A 16,473-nucleotide genomic window follows, 5' to 3' on the forward strand; every position below is an offset into this window, starting at 1 on the left:
TTTGCACATGTGGCTGGCTCAGGTCATACATCATATGGGACAAAGCGACTTTCGAGTACAGAGAGAGAGATCTCTCAGGTGGTACAGAAAAATACATGTGCGTTGGTAGACCTCAATGCACGTATGGATCCTTCAAACTACTGTATTTTGCTTCCGTTGTCAACATGTGCCAAGACTAAATGACGTTCAACCCAATAAATGTTCAGCACCTTTTTCGCATCTGCACCATCGACAAGGACGACAACGAGCAGCGTCGCCTAGGACATCGGCGGAGTATTGTAGCAGTAAGCTGTAGCGCATACACGGAGCGAGGGACTAGGGCGAGTCAGATCGAAATCATAAGAGTATACTCGCCAAGCCAGACATCCATACACCTATCCCTTCACCACCACCGCTCGGCAGCACTTGGACAAAGGTCAGCCAGCCATCGCTATCCCCAGCGTCTGCCATACGTCGGATCGTGACGTTCTCCCTCACTCTCTTTGATCGGTCCCAATAGGTCTCGAGACTAGATCCCTGCCAGCATGTAGGTCCTGTCGCGCTGACTTGTTGCTCCTGATTGACTTCACACAGGGACTACACATCCGTGCGAACTCACCATCGAGCAGAACACCTGTCTCGTCAGGCCGCGGCAGCAGCTCACGCGTCGTATTACGCTCATCCTTCACTACATCTCCATACCTACCTCCCCCGACGCTCTCTATCAGGGAACGTTTTACCGGACGCATTACAGGATGGAAAAGTGCTCGAAGCAATGAACGGTCCGGCCCCTTCTGCCATCAACGGCGATCCCGATGATAAAGTCCCGGAAGGTGAAGGTACGAAGGGTACGAGGGAAGAAGAAGGTGGGAAAGAGAATGCTGGCAAGCCCAGTGGAATGGATCAAGGTGCTTTGGAACATAATGGAGAAGCGGGCGGAACCCATACTTCGCCCGGACCTACGGCTCAGGAAGTACAACGATTCAAGGAGACACAATCGAGTTGGACGAATCACGTCGAGGCCGGAGTTGGATCAACTCGGGTAGTCGAGGAGGGCCTGAAAGCGCCAAATGGTGCGGAGTCGGACAAGCCAGGTCTTACCAGGCATTGGAGTGCCGTGCAGGGTATGGAACCGCATCTGCAATTGATGTGAGTGGCAGGTGAAGATGCTGAAGATTGACAGATATACAGGTGTGGACCTCTTATCTCTTACTACACGACGATCAAAGATGTCTGGCAAGGAGGCGCCATGGTCGTAACGGCGGACGAGTGAGCTGCCTCTCAGTCTTGCAGGAGGACCGTTTCACTGATGGTATGGCCAGAGGAAGCATATACGAGCCGGCTCCGTCGCTATATCTCAACTTTCATCCATATAGTTCCCCTTCCGAGATCAAGCCCACGTTGCACGATTCTTCTCAGACTCTCCTTGAACCAGTCACCCTCCGAGCGACAAAATTCCACTCCTTTTCCGGACACAATGGTTCATTCAGCTTTTGGCGATTCATCATCGAGATCCCACTCCAATCGGTCGAGATGACTGTGAAATACACGTTGAACGGGGGAGCAGAGCTCAACTTTGTCTTGCCTCATATCGGTCAGAATCTGCACTGGGCAGCGCACAGCTGTAACGGTGGGTGATTGTCCACCATAGCATCCCAGCAATATACAGCACTGATTCATCCCCAGGCTTCTCAACAGGTGTCAACCCTGACGAATTCAAAGGAGACTATCATTCTGGATATGATCCAGTCTGGGAAGATTTGCTCTTGAAACACCACGAGAGGGCGTTCCACTGCATGGTCGGTGGAGGTGATCAGATCTATTGTGATGCTTTGATCCGAGAGCCAGAGCTTCAGCGTGAGTCTAGCAAAATAGCCTCTTCATTTTGCTGAATGGCTATAGCTTGGATCAACGAGCCTGACAGAAAATCAAAACTGGCCCACCCTCTCACTGATGAAATCGTGAGCTGGATGCTTCTGATGCGTGAACCCAGCTTATAGATAACCCCAGAAAGCGGCTGTTGACCGGTTCTAGTGAGGAGTCTCCTGACTTCTGAAGCCACAGCTGACGGTGTCCAGCTTCAATCACTATTGCAAGATCTTCCGGTCCAACGCTTTTGGTCGAGCAAACTCGTCTATCCCGATGTGAGCTCCGATTCTGTAAGACCTGGGGACGTGCCGCTCATGCTTCCAGGGTCAATATGCTGGATGATCATGACCTGATTGGTGAGCCTAGGCTACATGCTCATTAGGTCTTAGGCTGACAATCCTCAGACGGCTTCGGCACGTATGATGATGAGACTCAAGCTGCTCCCGTCATGTCATATGTTGGCAGTCGAGGATACTTTGTGAGCCCTTCAACGCAGAGGTCAGCTTTACTCATCGTCTCTCTAGTGGTTTCTGATCTTTCAGCTCTTCGTCAATGGTAAGCTTGCTCTTGAGACGAAATTCCCTAACACGCCCCAGATGAGGTTGACGGGACGAACCCTACCCCCGGAACCCATCCTATCAAATCGATGATCATTGGAGAACCTGGCGCTTGGATCCCTTTCCCATCGCACTCTTTACTGGTGTATCTTGGACCGAAGGTCGTCATGCTGGCTCTGGATTGTCGTGCAGAGCGCAAGCAGAAACAAATTTGTACGATGGACACGTACAACAAGACATTTAACGAGCTCAAGAAGTATGCTGGTGTGGAGCAAGTTGTCATCCTCCTTGGAGTCCCTATCGGTGAGATACTCCATGACCTTGCCAACCTTCGGGTCAGAAACTCACTCTCTGTCAGCATACCCCCGAATGTCCTTCCTTGAGCACTTCCTTGATCTCAAGTATAACCCCATCAACGTGCTAGCTCGACACAACGCCTTGGGCTTGGGGGGCATGGTCAACAAATTCAACCAAGCTTCGGAGCTCCTCGACGACCTGAACGATCATTGGTGCGCTAATTATCACAAGAAGGAACGCAATTGGCTCGTCCTTGAGACGCAGAACCTGGCGTTGGAGATGGGGGCGAGAATCACTTTCTTATCTGGTGATGTTCATCTTGCAGCGGTTGGATGTCTCTTCTCCAAACATGCCGGAAGAAAAAAGCTCGAACCGGCGAAGGACCATCGATATATGCTCAATGTCATTACGAGTGCGATTGTCAATACGCCTCCACCGCCTGGAGCGGCCAAGATGGTCTCCATACTAGGAGGACACAAGCATCGGACTTTACGTGAGTTATGAGTAGGCGCCGTTGAACTGTGCTGACCGAGCCTACAGATAGTGAGCTATTGGCCGGGTGGCATTCACCCGGTATGCTAATGAAATTCTAGCAAAAGGCACGGACGAGAAGATGATTCCACTCTTTGACAAGGATACTGATGGAAGCGTCATGAAGCGAAAGGTGAGTCAGAGCTGAGACACACTATCGTTGACTGTCTTTCCAGCTGTGTCAGCCGCGACGTAACTACGCATCTGTCGACTACTTGGAAAGTGGGGAACTTCAATTCGACTTCAAAGTTGAAAAATCTCGAGGCGCCGGTGAGACCGTCAGGTGGGTACATCATCTGTCTGATATAGGATTGAGCACTAACCTGCTCGTAACAGCTACCCTATCAAGGCACCTGCTCCTCGATGGGATGTAAACACACCTTAGACTAATCCTGTATCGATTACGAAGGCTCCGGAGCTGGACCTGGACCTGTGTGCATCATATCTCACCTTTGAGTACCAGAGATTGCTTACTTCTTGATGTCCTCAGACAGTGGGATATAGTCTATCTAAATGAGATCTCAGTCTCCACGTTCCCACGTTCGAATGGGCTGAATGTCAAACGATTGCGACAAATCAGATTTGCACACTCGCCTTGATGTCACTCGAAGCGCTAGGGTGGTCCGCCAGTGGGTTGATTCTGCCACGATGGATGGGAATGTTCCTTCTCCCGTTAGGGACAGACGGAAGAGTGACACGAGCCGATGAGAAGAGTCAGTCGCTGTGGACAGGAAGCTCTTCGACGGTATGGATGAAGAGCGAGATGGTCATGGTGGTTCGGGATGCCACGACGGATGCCTTGGCGCGGATGTTTTTGTGTCACTCTCGGTGATCCCGGCTTATGCCATTCAAACTTTTTTCGGAGCGCTCAGGTTACTAAGGTTTGCGAATCCCCGAGCTATCCCCAGAGCCGCTTCGCAGCCCAGAATGAAGATGGCAGGTTGGATTGACAGTGGCAAGCAGGCAAGAGGACTCCCCAACGAATGCAAAGCACGACCAGATCTACTATAATAAACAAAGAAAGAAAGTCCGCTCGCGTAAAATTGGCATGAGTGACGTCAAACTACATACCCGAATTTCCAAAGCATGGCTGAAGGGCGAGGCGAGAGGTTTATATGAACGGAAGACTCACGCAATAGGGATGGATCCTGACGATGCAGAACGTCATAAGAAGAGACATAGCTCATGAGTCTTGGTGTCGATAGGCTAGGATCTGACTTCGTTCTTCTTCTTCACTCTCCGCCGAAGGACTGAGAAGCCACCATGTCATCCCTCCCAGTCGTTCTTATCACCGGAGCGAACAAAGGACTCGGATTCGAGACTGTTCGAGCCCTCTTCCGCGCTTCCAAACCTTACCATGTTCTCGTCTGTGGAAGATCTATCGCGAATGCCAAAGAGGCGATTGAAAAAGTCAAAAAGGAATATTTTAACTCCAAAAGTGACGCTTCACCTATTCAGCTTGATATTGAGAATGATAAGGAGATTGCGTCTGTTGCCGAGCAGATTGAGAAGAATATAGGACGTCTCGATGTCTTGGTGAACAATGCGGGTGAGTCAAGGACGGGGTAGAGGATGTGTGAGGGGTGAGGTGACATGACTGAATGTCGGTCACGCAGGAGCACAATTCGATGCTTTGGTCGGAGACCAGTTGACCGAACGAGACATGTGGAACAAGACTTGGAACGTCAACGTCACTTCGACTTGGCTTGTCACCCAGGCCTTTATGCCTCTTCTGTTCAAGTCGGAATCCCCCCGCGTGATTTTTATCACTTCCGGTACCTCGTCCGTTGCCGAGACGGAGAACGAGGGACTCATGGTCAACAAGAGTCCCGATGCAGGCTGGCCGAAAGGGAAAATATTCCAAGTTCCAGCATATCGATCGGCCAAGACAGGTCTCAATATGATGTATAGGGAATTCTATAGGATCTTAGGAAATGACAAGATCAAAGTATTGACCGTCAGTCCTGGATGGCTCGCTACGGATCTAGGAGGCGTCGGGAAGGAGAAAATGAAGCAGATGGGAGCCATCGAACCCGAGAAGGGAGGCGAGCTCGTCGCGTCCGTCGTACATGGCGACAGGGATGGAGATGAAGGCAAGGTCGTCAGGGCAGATGACACTCAGCCATGGTAACAGTGGCGCCACGCTGGAGATTAGAGTCTTTCCCCTTGAGGTGTGAGCAGGTCGTCGTGTGTTTGTTTTCTGGTATATGCTGGAATTAGGATTCTCGCGTGATTAAATGCATCTTTAAGAGCTTCTGGCTGACTCAATCCATCCACCCCGCCCATACATGCCTCCTTGCCATCGCCAGAACAACTGTCACGCACCATTTTGGCCAATGCCACAACCCCACCCTCACCACGTGGTACGGTATCATGATGAAACGTCAGGAAAATTTGAAACCGGGTTGTCGGGTGCGTTTGTCGGAAGGAGGTGAGAGCGCGGATAACTTCGAGTCTATTGTTGTTGTTCGTTGTCATTGTTGTTGTTGGCGACGAGTAGCAGCAGCAGCAGCGGCGAGAGCGTACGATTGTGGACAGCGCATCGAAATCAGAAGTGCTGGCCAATTCCGTCAAGGTCGGTTCACATCGTCGCCTGGGGCCAAAGGGAACCCATTCGTCCGCTCGGACACTCGTCTCAAGCTTCAGGAGGTACATAGCTAGCTGTCTTTGAGCGACACTATATCGTCGACTGGTACACGAGACCTCACCGACCGCCTTGCTGGTCAAGCTGGACACCACCGACTGCATCGCTGTTGCGCAGCACCGTCTCCCATCTCCTCCTCCCGTCACTACCCTCGTTTCCTTCTGGCCGGAAATACCACTCGCTTCTCGTCCTCCACCGACTTGTCACAACTCGTCATCGGTCGTCACGTTTCACTCACACAGACAATAGTATATCCTTATCTTGGTCTACTTCACCGTTTCAAACCATCAGAGGCCTTCATTCCAAGCCGTACACGCCTCCGCTCACGTAACATTGCCTCAGTCGGCGACAAGGTGTGCCTGGAAACGACGGGGCATTCGTTCCTTGAAATCATACAGGAGACACAATCATACAGCAGAAACACCACTGTAACACTATCATCATGCCGACTCTGTTCGGTCGATCCGCCTCTCATCCTTGGAGAGACAAGTCTTCATCTTCATCCAATCATTCGCAAACCATGCCAGTGAAATGGCGTGATACTCCCCACAGCACTGAAGGGGTAGTAGACTCTGCTCGGGCCCCGCTGAAGCCTCTAGGAGGGCGAATCCATGGGCTAGGCATCCAGTCGCCGTCCTCATCATCAACATCATCTGGGAATGGCCCGGCACAAGGATACATGTCGTTCGATCAGGCTCAACGTTCCAGTATAGGCAGTGGGACAGACGAGTTCGGGGCAATGCAGGGTTCAGGTGGTGCGGTGGCAAAGTGAGTCTTCGGACTTCTACCGATAGCTAGTGATGTCTGACCTGCGACGACAGGACGCTGCCATCCACCACTACTGCCCCTCTCACACCGCCGGCTTCGCCTAAAGCTCTCCTGGATCAGAGATACACTTTCCTCCCTACTCGTGTCTCATCCATGTCACATTCCGTCTCGCTAGACTCCTTCCTCTATTCTGCAGAAGATGTCGTTGGCATCCGACCGTATGGATTCTTAGGTGGCGTAGGCTCCAAGGTTGTGGTGGGTCTGGAGGATGTCAGCAAGGTTATACATGATGTGGGCCGAGAGCTGGGTAGGCGAGGTGAGCGAGAATGCCATCTTCTTGGCGTATAGAGACCGCTTGATGACATCTCAGGCGTCACCACTCCCATGTTATTCTCAAATCAAGCTTTGGACCTGAATCCCACTCGGACCCGAGCCTTGATACAAGGTTACATAGAGTCAATCAGGTGAGTGACAGTACTGAGAGCTGTGCGCTGATATCCCTCTCGCAGCAGCTCAAGTTCTCGCAAAGTCGATGCATGGTCCCAGGATCTTCAGTTTGCGAGGGATTACGAGCTGGCTTGGTTGTTCAGATGGGCTCTCAGTCGGATCACTCGAATCAGGGAAGGATCGCGGGAAATTTGTCACGGAGTGCTTGATTGGGACGCCTACGAAGAGTGGAGGGGGCGAGAGAGGGGTAAATCATCTGAGACCTACTGAGCCCGAGCTGAGCTGATTTGATTCTAGCCTCGAGTTACCCTCTGGACGCCTTCCCTTACCTTTCTGCCATTGTCCCCGCACCTGTCTTTCACCAAATCCTCACTCCCCTCTTCTCTCTCTTGTCCAAGTTCGCCGCTTATTCGCACATCTCTGGACTTACTCCTCATACCCTCTCTTCATTATTCGCTCCCCTCCTGTTCGACATTCCCTCTTCATCTCCCTGTATGTCCGCGCATACGATGTTCGTTCGGGCAGCCTCGGCGACTGAGCATTTGCTTCTCGCCTACGTTCGATCCTCGTCCAAGCAAGGCGGACTAGGATTGACGGACCTGCCATCGAGATTGAAGGACTGGGTGGCGGGTTATCCCTCGATGGTTGCGTCTGATGGCGATCTCGCTCGAGCCAATCCACGTAAAGGTGCCCGCGTAGTCCGCTGCGAGCGAGCAAGTCGGACTGTGAGATCTTATTCAAAAGATCTTGTTCTTCAGACCGAGTCTTGGGCAGGGGACGTGGTAGGTTCATGGGACGCCTGGGATAGAGTCATTCTCCGCGGTCGTCGAGGGGAGTCTGGTCGACCCAAATTTACCTCCGCTTGGAGACGCAGAATGGCAATCAAGGAGATGCTGCCCTTATCTGCTTCGACGAGCACTTCTTCTGCTGATCTCGCGAGGAAAATGTCGTACGGTCGGGCTCAGAAGCCTGGTGTTTCACCTCCTCAGAATCGTCGAGAGAGGCGAGCAGAGGGAGAAAGTGAGGATGAAGCGCGTTGGGCAAGTTTGGCCGGGAAAGAATGGAGCATGTTCGAAGAAGGAGGATTTGATAGTCCTTTAAGAAGCAGGGAGGAGCTTCGAACGAAACTACAATTCGACCTGACGGAAAGTGCCAAGCAGGTGAGTCGAGCGAGTTTTCGATGTGGTATTTGATACTGATGACTTTCAAGGGGATTTCAGAAAGACGGCGAACGATGGACTGGTCAGAATTTGCCTCGGATTCTGGTGGTTTCCAACGGACAGATCCACTACTTGACGCCTCCCTCACCTTCTCGGCCCCACTCTCTGAATCCATCACGGACTGGCCAAAAGAGCGAGATGAGCTGCATAAGCGTCTTCAAAAGAGCCAAAAGGAGGCCGTGCCCTTCAACTACGATACGACACCTAGAGTCGGGGCAAGCGTCAGTCAAGATCCTGGTTCGAGAGCCGATGGGAAGGGAAGAGTGTACCTTGAAGAGGCGTTTCTTGATTGCTGGGCCGATTGGATGATGGGTGGAGGTTGGGCAGATAGGGAAGAGTTGACGTTTAAAGAGGCTAATTGGGTCTTGGTGAGAGCTCCCGACATTGCAATGAAATGCTGCTGATGAGTCTGCAGATCGAATACAAGGCTCGGCCTTCGCGGAACGAGGATTGCAATGGCGCGGACCCCCTGGCAGATCCTAGGAGTTCTGAATTGTGCTTCTTATTCGAGGAGCGAGTGCCGACGGTTAGCTCAGGGAAATCTTCGTGTGCAGAGCTGAGCAATCCCGCAGGACTACCAAGTTGCCATTGCGGATCCTAAGCAGAAGAAGACATTTGGCCTGTTTGGAACTAAGAAGAAGCGGACAGGTGGATCCGGCGCCACATCGCGCTCACCTCGCGCCGCCTCGCAATGGGAGAACACCGACTTTGATCGAATGTTGATCCATCGAGATCGGACCAAGAAGCTCACCCTCTCGTCCAAGGCCGAAGCTCCTCATACTGCCATCTGGCACATTACTCCCGATGTCAATATCAAGTCGGTCCTTCCACGCTCCCCAGCCGGTGCATCGGTGTCTCCTACCAAGCGAGACATGTCACGAAGTCGCACTCGATCATCTGGTAAACCTTCCGATCCAGTCGAAGAAGCCAAGGTGAACGAAGGCAAGGCTTCATTCTTCAGCAATATCAAGAACCGGGATAGGTCGTTGAAGGCGTCTAAGATGGATGAGGCCATGAGGGACAAGTACAAGCGAGACCCAGAGAGGCAGAGGGCGAAAGAGGTCGATTTCGAGATTCAGTCTGCAAGTGGGCTCAGCAGTCCTGACGATGCCAAGGAGGTGGTGATCAAACCGTCAAAGGGTGTCAGTGGGCGAGTCAGAGATCCAGACGATGATAAATGGATGGGTAGGCACTGTTCTTGGGATGGCCTGCTGACAAATCAGACATTCTCATCGCGAATGGAGCCCGGCGGATGGATCGTCAAGATGCTCCTCCTCCTATCGCCAAGCACCTCAAGACGAGTCAAATTGGCGGTCTACCAGTCTCTCCTCATCCACCCAGACAATACTCGCCCCATCCTCAGGCATTACCAGCCGACTTTGACCCATATGCGGCACATCGATCCTTTGATGACGCGTCGTGCGATGAAGATCACCGGAATGGAGCTGGACGAGGGTACGGTGGTCTATCAGACCAAGCTGCTCTATATGCTTCGCACAGTCCCGAAACCTCCGGTTCGACAGACGCGCACGAGCATGACCCTATGACGCCCGAGGAGGGAGCCGATCTGGCAAGGTTCCCAAGTTGGAAACGAAAACCTGTACCACCCTTAATGGAGACACTCGAGTCGGCCGAAGCAGATGGACCGCCCGTGGTCCCTCCCAAATCAAATGACCTAAGCGACTTGACGCCTCCGCGAGTATCCACAGCTTCAGCAGACCAAAATCCCGTTCAGATCTTGTCTCCTTCTCCTACTCGGCCTAGAGATCGCGATACCATCCACCGCATAGTCGATGGCTATAGTCGAGCATCGACGGCTTCGAGCGATTTCGAGCCTGCATCTTCGTTGGAATACGGTGATTCGCCTTCAAGGAGAGAATATGACTATGGGCACGAGGGAGGAGAGAGTCAAGCCGATGAGCATGATCTTCCACCTCATGCTGCCGCCTCTCGATTTCAAGCGTATGACCCTGATCGACTCACACCGCCCGATGTCACTGCTGCTGGCATTGCCAATGACGAGATGAAACCGCCCGGAGTCATTTTTGATCTGACGCCTGGAAGGGAGCCTAGTCCTGCACGATACAAGCATGGCGAGCCCCTGGCTTTTGGTGAGTTTGAGTGGAGCGGGCATGGCGTGATGGTGTGACATAAAGACCTGTGCTGATGTCACTACGTGCAGTTGGTGAGGAGGATGAGGAGGCAGCGTGATTCCCTTTGTGGAGGAGACGGTGTGTATCTGCCATTCTTAGCTCTTGGTCAGAAGTCATATTCATCACATCTCTGTGTATTGTGTGTTGTTGTGATGTATTATCCGGTCTAACTGTGCCTGAGTCATAGATAGTGCCTTGATGAGGGACCTCGATTGGCAGCGGTCAAGGTGTCGCGTGCGTCCTCGTAAACTTGGATTGAATTCCAAGGATTGCACCACCCGGAGCTCGAGGATCCTTCAGTCGATTCATCGTATTGCAACGAGATACTGTGAGCGGTCTCAGCGGGCGAGGATGTGTTCGACGCGCGACTGTCAAAGGGGACTTGTCTCAACCTGTTCAGATCAGCAGTCCACACCTGTCAACAGCTCGGAGACAATCCTTCGTTATCATCGGTTACTTTTGAGGTCCATTTCGGTGCATATTTCGATTACGCCGCCCTCTCTTTTGGTCTCTCTAGATGGAACCTGTCGATCAGTTACTCGCCGACGGGGGGACTTGTACCCCGCCAAGGAGATAGGCCGACCGACCGACCGACCGACCGATCCAAGTCCGGGATTTGGGAATGTGGGTCTCCGGATACATATTCATCCACGATAACACCGTTCACGGAGCCATGATCATGAAGAAAAGGCCCGTTGAATTCACCGAGTGGCGTGTTCGTGGCCCGGCGTCGACACTCGAGCCCGTCTTCGTCGTCGTCGTCGTCGTCGTGTGATTTGACGAATCAACGATGGGGGAAAGAAAGGCACTGACTGCCTGTACCTCTCGTTCATACAGGAAGGAGGAATGTTTTGTTTGACAGGTACCACCCAACAACCCTTTGATCTCGGATAAACTGATTGTGCGGCGAGTTCGTTGCGCTGCGGGTCAATGATTGCGGGTTACCGGGTCACAGTGGCAAAAAGAGATTTTTCCCATTGATCCCGCACCATAGTCCCGCCACAGGGACAGATCTGCCACATGACGACCTACCTTCCTTGTCCGCCTCCCGGGTCCAGATCCCCTCTTTCCTTCTCGAAACCCTATACATTTCGTCGCCATTCAAGTCATTATTCCACCGACCTAATCCTCCGCTGGGGGGGAGCAGCAAAGCAGCCCTGTTCATCTACGGAGGATACCGCAGTTTTCACCGGAAGCATTGGATTGCCTCCCCGCCCTCCCCAGGCTTTTTTTAAAAATAAATCAATCTACGGCGGGGGTGGTCTCATGTGAATCTTTTACTGCATGGAGCAATTGGTCAGTCAACGTACAGTTGATCGGGGTATTCCTCATGAAATGGTTTCCCCCCCGCATCGACGTTCCGCTGCGCCTTGCCTTTCGCCTGGACCTGACCTGACGTGACGCCCCCCTGACAGTAGTCTGCAGCCCCGCAGCGCCCAGTTGACCGGAGCAACAAAGACAGTATGTAATGGAGAAGAAGGGTAAAAAAAAAACTTGCGACGTCCGCTTCAGCTAGCTCTCGAATCCGAACCTTCTTATTATAATAAGACAAGACACGCGAGAAGCTCTCTTTCTCTCTACCCCTCGGATACGACCGTCCTTCTCTGTCAACTGGTCATCCATCATCAGCACCAGCATATCACAACCTCTCGGCGGCTACAGCCTTACACCCCAACATCCACATAGCCTACAATGGAGGCCGGTAACACGATGGACGCCATGGCCGTCATGATGTCCGGAAGGGACACTAGATGGTACCGTGGTCACCTGCTCAAGCTCACGATGATCTGTGTGAGTCCATCTTTGTGGTGGAAAGAGCCTGGTGACAATTAATCGCCACTGACACTCTTCCTCCGGCCAGTTCTTAATCCTCATCACATCCATGACAAACGGATACGATGGATCCATGATGAACGGATTGCAATCGTTGCCGTACTGGGAAGATTATTTCCACAACCCTCAAGGTGGTCTCCTCGGTGTGAGTATCAGTGGAAGTCCAGAAATCGAAATCGCCACTGACCCTTTCGTCCCAACCAGCTCTTTAATGCCATTCAATCCATTGGAGGTTTCGCCTCCCTCCCCATTGCTGGAGGAATCGCCGATCGATTCGGTCGTCGAATGGGAATCTTCATCGGTTGCACTATCATGATCATCGCAGTAGCTATCCAGACCGCCGCTCAGGACATCGGCATGTTCATCGGCGCTCGTGCTTTGATCGGATTCGGTTTGGGTATTGCTGCCACTGCTGCTCCGCTGCTCATCACTGAGATCGCTTTCCCTGTCCATCGAGCTCCCATCACCTCACTGTACAACACGACCTGGTACCTTGGATCTATCGTGGCTGCTTGGGCAACTTTCGGTACCTTCCAATTGACCAACAACTGGTCTTGGCGAATCCCCTCTGTCCTCCAAGGTCTTCCCTCTATCATTCAGATGCTGTTCATCTTCTTCATCCCCGAATCTCCTCGATGGCTCGTCAGCAAAGGCAGGGAGGACCAGGCTCGACGAGTCATCGGGCAATACCACTGCGGCGGAGACATGTCCGACCCTCTGATCCAATTCGAAATTGACGAAATCGAGGCCGCAATCGAGCTTGAACAACAGGCCAGGTCTGTCACCTGGATCTCGCTCTTCAGGGACCCGGGCAACTTGAAGCGAATGCGAATCATCATCGGTCTCGCCTTCTTCTCTCAGTGGTCAGGTAACGGTCTCGTCTCTTACTACCTCAGCAAGGTCCTCAAAGCCGTCGGTATCACCAATCCATTTGATCAGACTTTGATCAATGGTGTGCTCCAAATCTTCAACTACATCACCTCGATCACTTTCGCATTGCTTATCGACAAACTCGGTCGACGAGTCTTGTGTCTCGGTGGCATTGGTTGCATGATCGTTTTCTTCACTCTTCAGACCATCTGCTCTGCTCTTTACGCCGAGTCTGCCAAGGATGTCAACGCCGCTGGTGACCCCATCCACCCCAACAAATCCGCAGGTCACGCCGTCATCGCCTTCATCTTCCTCTACTACATGTCCTACAACGCTGCTCTCAACGGTCTCCTGGTCTCTTACACTGTTGAAATCTTGCCATTCTTGATCCGAGCCAAGGGATTCATCATTTTCTCCTTTGCCATTGATCTTTCCCTCATCTTCAACCAATACGTCAACCCTATCGCTCTCGAGAAGCTCGGATGGAAGTACTACATCTTCTACTGTGTCTGGCTCGTCTTTGAGTTCGGTTACGTCTGGATGTTCATGCTCGAGACAAAGGGCAAGAACGGACCATTGTCCTTGGAAGGTGAGTCAAGGGCCACATCGCTACTGTCTAGGTCCAGAGCTGATATTTTTATCCTCGCAGAAATCGCCGCCTTGTTCGATGGTCAAGAGAATGCCATCGTCGCTCGTACACACTTCCAGGACTCCAACAAGCAACAGTTGGAACAGGTCGAGCACTTCAACGAAAAGTACGAAGATGGTAGATCACCAGTCACCACCAACATGTAAAAGGGGGGAAAGTGGGCGTGTCGGCGTGTTTCGTTCAATTCCTCTTCATCCGTGGTTTTGTGTTTGTAGTTTGACTCGACGTCTACATAGCATCGCACATGTATGCAACGTGAGTAATAGCAACAATGGTGCTCTGAATGAACGGCGCTCGATTGAGCTGAGCACAGCCATATGTGTTAGGCGGCGTCAAGGTACTCCGTGACAGGAGTTTGGCCCATTTCCGATAACGGGCAGAGTTGTCCGTGTCGGACCTGACGCTGTAAACGAGCTGTATCCGGATAGAGGATATCTGCTTGCCAGAATCCTTTTGTTCAGGCATTCTCAGGCAGAGCATTCAACGCACAAATTTGCCGACCGTGGCGTCTCTCGCACAGGTCCAAGGACGAGTGCATGCACTCACTCGAGCCATAGCCATGCCCCATTCGCTTCCGGCGGACCCGCTAGCGTCCATTTTTTCTTCATAAATGAATCTGCGATCAGGACGCTCCTCGACCCCACCCAAGTTGGCATTCCTCGAACAACACCCTTTTTCGCATCCCTCCACCAAAACCCATAAAGCGCCTCATTTTCGTGAGACTGCCGCTTGAAGGGCGGCGCCTCTGGCGTAGTTTCTGGACGCCCTCGAGCGGCCCCGAAGGCCGCCGAAGGCCGGACAGGTCCGTATACCAGTCTTCTTGCTCCTCCTGTCCAGACTGCAGGCTCTCAGGTTTTCGAAAGGTACGAGATCTTATTACAATTCGATCCAAATACCTCTCTAAAAAGAGGCAGATTTATACAGTATGTAACCTGTGTGTGCGGGGCAGCGCTGGTCCCCCTCGGGGCCGATTGTATTACATTAGTTGATCTAAATTCGGATCATTCGGTCCTCGACATTTGAGTATCAGCGGGACTGATGGATCTCTCCAAATGCCAATCGCTAACTCTGTCTGGCTGCCGAGCTAATAATACCGGACTTTCCTGTGGAATGTCCTGAGACGTAGGCTGATATACGAAATTATGCGCACAGGCCCATTCTGTTGTCTGTCGCCTATCCAATCTGGCCATGGATATATAAAGTAGAGGTGCGGCCTGACAGGAGAGGCTGACTCCCTCGACAAAACACCACAAAAGCACTACAGTCCTTTACCATGCTCGCTCAAGTCCTCGTTGCGCTTGCCACCAGTGCGCTCACCTTGGCGGCACCCACCAAGACTGAGAACCGACGGAGTGCCGCTTCTCCCAGTATCGCCTCTGTCGAGACTGTGGCGATCACCCTCAACCCACATCTCCAGCGAGACTCGTGTATCAGCGCATCTGAACTCATCAATGATCGAGTCCTCTGGCTCTGCCGAGATACCTTGATTCTAGAGGACGAGACATTGAACGACTACCAAGATTTGCCCGTGTCGTCTACCGTCGGTTGGTCCGACATGTCCAACGGTAGCCCCTTGTTGGTTCCCATCCCCGCGGATCAAGGTGATAAACCTATCACTCAGCCGTTCTCGAAACAACTTACCTTGTACGGACAAAACGAGTCATCTCCATTCCTCTATTATGCTGCGGATCAATGCCCTTCATCTGGTCAGTGTGACGGACCGGGAGCAGTCAGGAATGTCGAGTGGCCGGATGCCCCTTTATACATCACCAACACCGCTTCTGACGGTACTGTCACCGGTTACATGTACTCTACTCGTGGTGTCACTGGGGACAATCAACCCGCCACAACCCTGTACGAGGTCACTTACACCCCCGGAGATGATCCTCTCGCTTTGCCAACGGCGACCATGATCGCCGAAGAGTTCTTCCCTCGGTTCGCATGGAATTACGGAGCCATGGGAGGTATCATTGATGATGGATACCTGTACCTGTGGGGAGTGACCTATGATTTTGGCGTCTTCAACAACAATCAAACGGTCGGTCTTGCTCGAGTCCCCGTTGGCTCAATCACCAACATCAACGACTATCAATACTATTACCCTTCAACTTCCACCTGGTCTTCCGTTCAACCTAACATCTATGATGCATCTGCCAATGTCAACATTGATGGCATCTTTGGTCAGGGCACTTTCTTCTACTCTTCATACTATGGAAGATACGTCTACGTCGGTCAACTCGGAACCATCGACGGGGAAATGTTGATCGCAGCTGCCACTGCTAGCTCACCTGAAGGACCGTGGAGTGCTCAATCGAATCAATATCAAATCGATCCAGACTACTCCTACAGTCTTGCGGCGCACCCTGAGATGAGCGGTAATCTCCCTTCGAATCAGATCTACCTCACCTACACTCAAAATGTCAAATATGACAACGATAACCAATACGTCACCCCATTGCTCATCATGACATTGGCGTAGGACGACAAGCAACGGTCCGGTGACAATTATTCTGTAGGGGAGAATCCTGGGTATTTGAAGGAGGCTTCGTGTACGTCAGAAGTCAAGAGTCACAAAGCAGCTACAAAATGCATGAATTCATGTAATAGTGCAGAAGACATCTTCAGTCTCCAAGACAGGGCACGCTGCCTGAGATCT

At 52.1% G+C, this 16,473-nt stretch overlaps 6 protein-coding genes across 6 annotated transcripts; all 6 read left to right on the forward strand.

Annotated features, from left to right (window-relative positions):
- Positions 1 to 179: 179 nt before the first annotated feature.
- On the forward strand, positions 180 to 3,618 carry BD324DRAFT_642005 (putative plasma membrane protein; the record flags this gene model as incomplete). The annotated part of the gene is made up of 17 exons (XM_022017461.1): positions 180 to 415; positions 574 to 1,021; positions 1,070 to 1,128; positions 1,171 to 1,248; positions 1,302 to 1,609; positions 1,666 to 1,836; positions 1,882 to 1,940; positions 1,990 to 2,012; positions 2,058 to 2,123; positions 2,173 to 2,204; positions 2,253 to 2,326; positions 2,373 to 2,403; positions 2,445 to 2,708; positions 2,764 to 3,195; positions 3,296 to 3,366; positions 3,410 to 3,516; positions 3,570 to 3,618. 17 exons carry the CDS (start codon positions 180 to 182, stop codon positions 3,616 to 3,618), a joined length of 2,508 nt encoding a protein of 835 aa, XP_021872003.1.
- A 1,058-nt stretch (positions 3,619 to 4,676) lies between these two features.
- On the forward strand, positions 4,677 to 5,491 carry BD324DRAFT_624222 (hypothetical protein). The gene has a single exon (XM_022015669.1). It carries the CDS (start codon positions 4,897 to 4,899, stop codon positions 5,362 to 5,364), a length of 468 nt encoding a protein of 155 aa, XP_021872004.1. The 5' UTR covers positions 4,677 to 4,896; the 3' UTR covers positions 5,365 to 5,491.
- Positions 5,492 to 6,319: 828 nt separating this feature from the next.
- On the forward strand, positions 6,320 to 10,523 carry BD324DRAFT_608403 (hypothetical protein; the record flags this gene model as incomplete). Its single annotated transcript, XM_022014111.1, has 10 exons — positions 6,320 to 6,645; positions 6,699 to 6,961; positions 7,016 to 7,109; positions 7,155 to 7,339; positions 7,390 to 8,252; positions 8,303 to 8,680; positions 8,728 to 8,838; positions 8,885 to 9,497; positions 9,536 to 10,423; positions 10,495 to 10,523. 10 exons carry the CDS (start codon positions 6,320 to 6,322, stop codon positions 10,521 to 10,523), a joined length of 3,750 nt encoding a protein of 1,249 aa, XP_021872005.1.
- A 119-nt stretch (positions 10,524 to 10,642) lies between these two features.
- On the forward strand, positions 10,643 to 11,303 carry BD324DRAFT_624226 (hypothetical protein). The gene has a single exon (XM_022015670.1). It carries the CDS (start codon positions 10,664 to 10,666, stop codon positions 11,120 to 11,122), a length of 459 nt encoding a protein of 152 aa, XP_021872006.1. The 5' UTR covers positions 10,643 to 10,663; the 3' UTR covers positions 11,123 to 11,303.
- A 644-nt stretch (positions 11,304 to 11,947) lies between these two features.
- BD324DRAFT_417001 (general substrate transporter) lies at positions 11,948 to 14,085 on the forward strand. The gene is made up of 4 exons (XM_022012723.1): positions 11,948 to 12,256; positions 12,327 to 12,443; positions 12,503 to 13,757; positions 13,818 to 14,085. The coding sequence occupies exons 1-4, from the start codon at positions 12,158 to 12,160 to the stop codon at positions 13,961 to 13,963; spliced, it is 1,617 nt and encodes a 538-aa protein (XP_021872007.1). The 5' UTR covers positions 11,948 to 12,157; the 3' UTR covers positions 13,964 to 14,085.
- A 738-nt stretch (positions 14,086 to 14,823) lies between these two features.
- On the forward strand, positions 14,824 to 16,407 carry BD324DRAFT_624229 (hypothetical protein). Its single transcript, XM_022015671.1, has one exon. It carries the CDS (start codon positions 15,091 to 15,093, stop codon positions 16,294 to 16,296), a length of 1,206 nt encoding a protein of 401 aa, XP_021872008.1. The 5' UTR covers positions 14,824 to 15,090; the 3' UTR covers positions 16,297 to 16,407.
- The last annotated feature ends 66 nt before the right edge of the window (positions 16,408 to 16,473 follow it).

The sequence above is a fragment of the Kockovaella imperatae genome (assembly GCF_002102565.1).
Source record: "Kockovaella imperatae strain NRRL Y-17943 chromosome Unknown BD324scaffold_5, whole genome shotgun sequence".
Classification (NCBI taxonomy): Eukaryota; Fungi; Basidiomycota; class Tremellomycetes; order Tremellales; family Cuniculitremaceae; genus Kockovaella; species Kockovaella imperatae.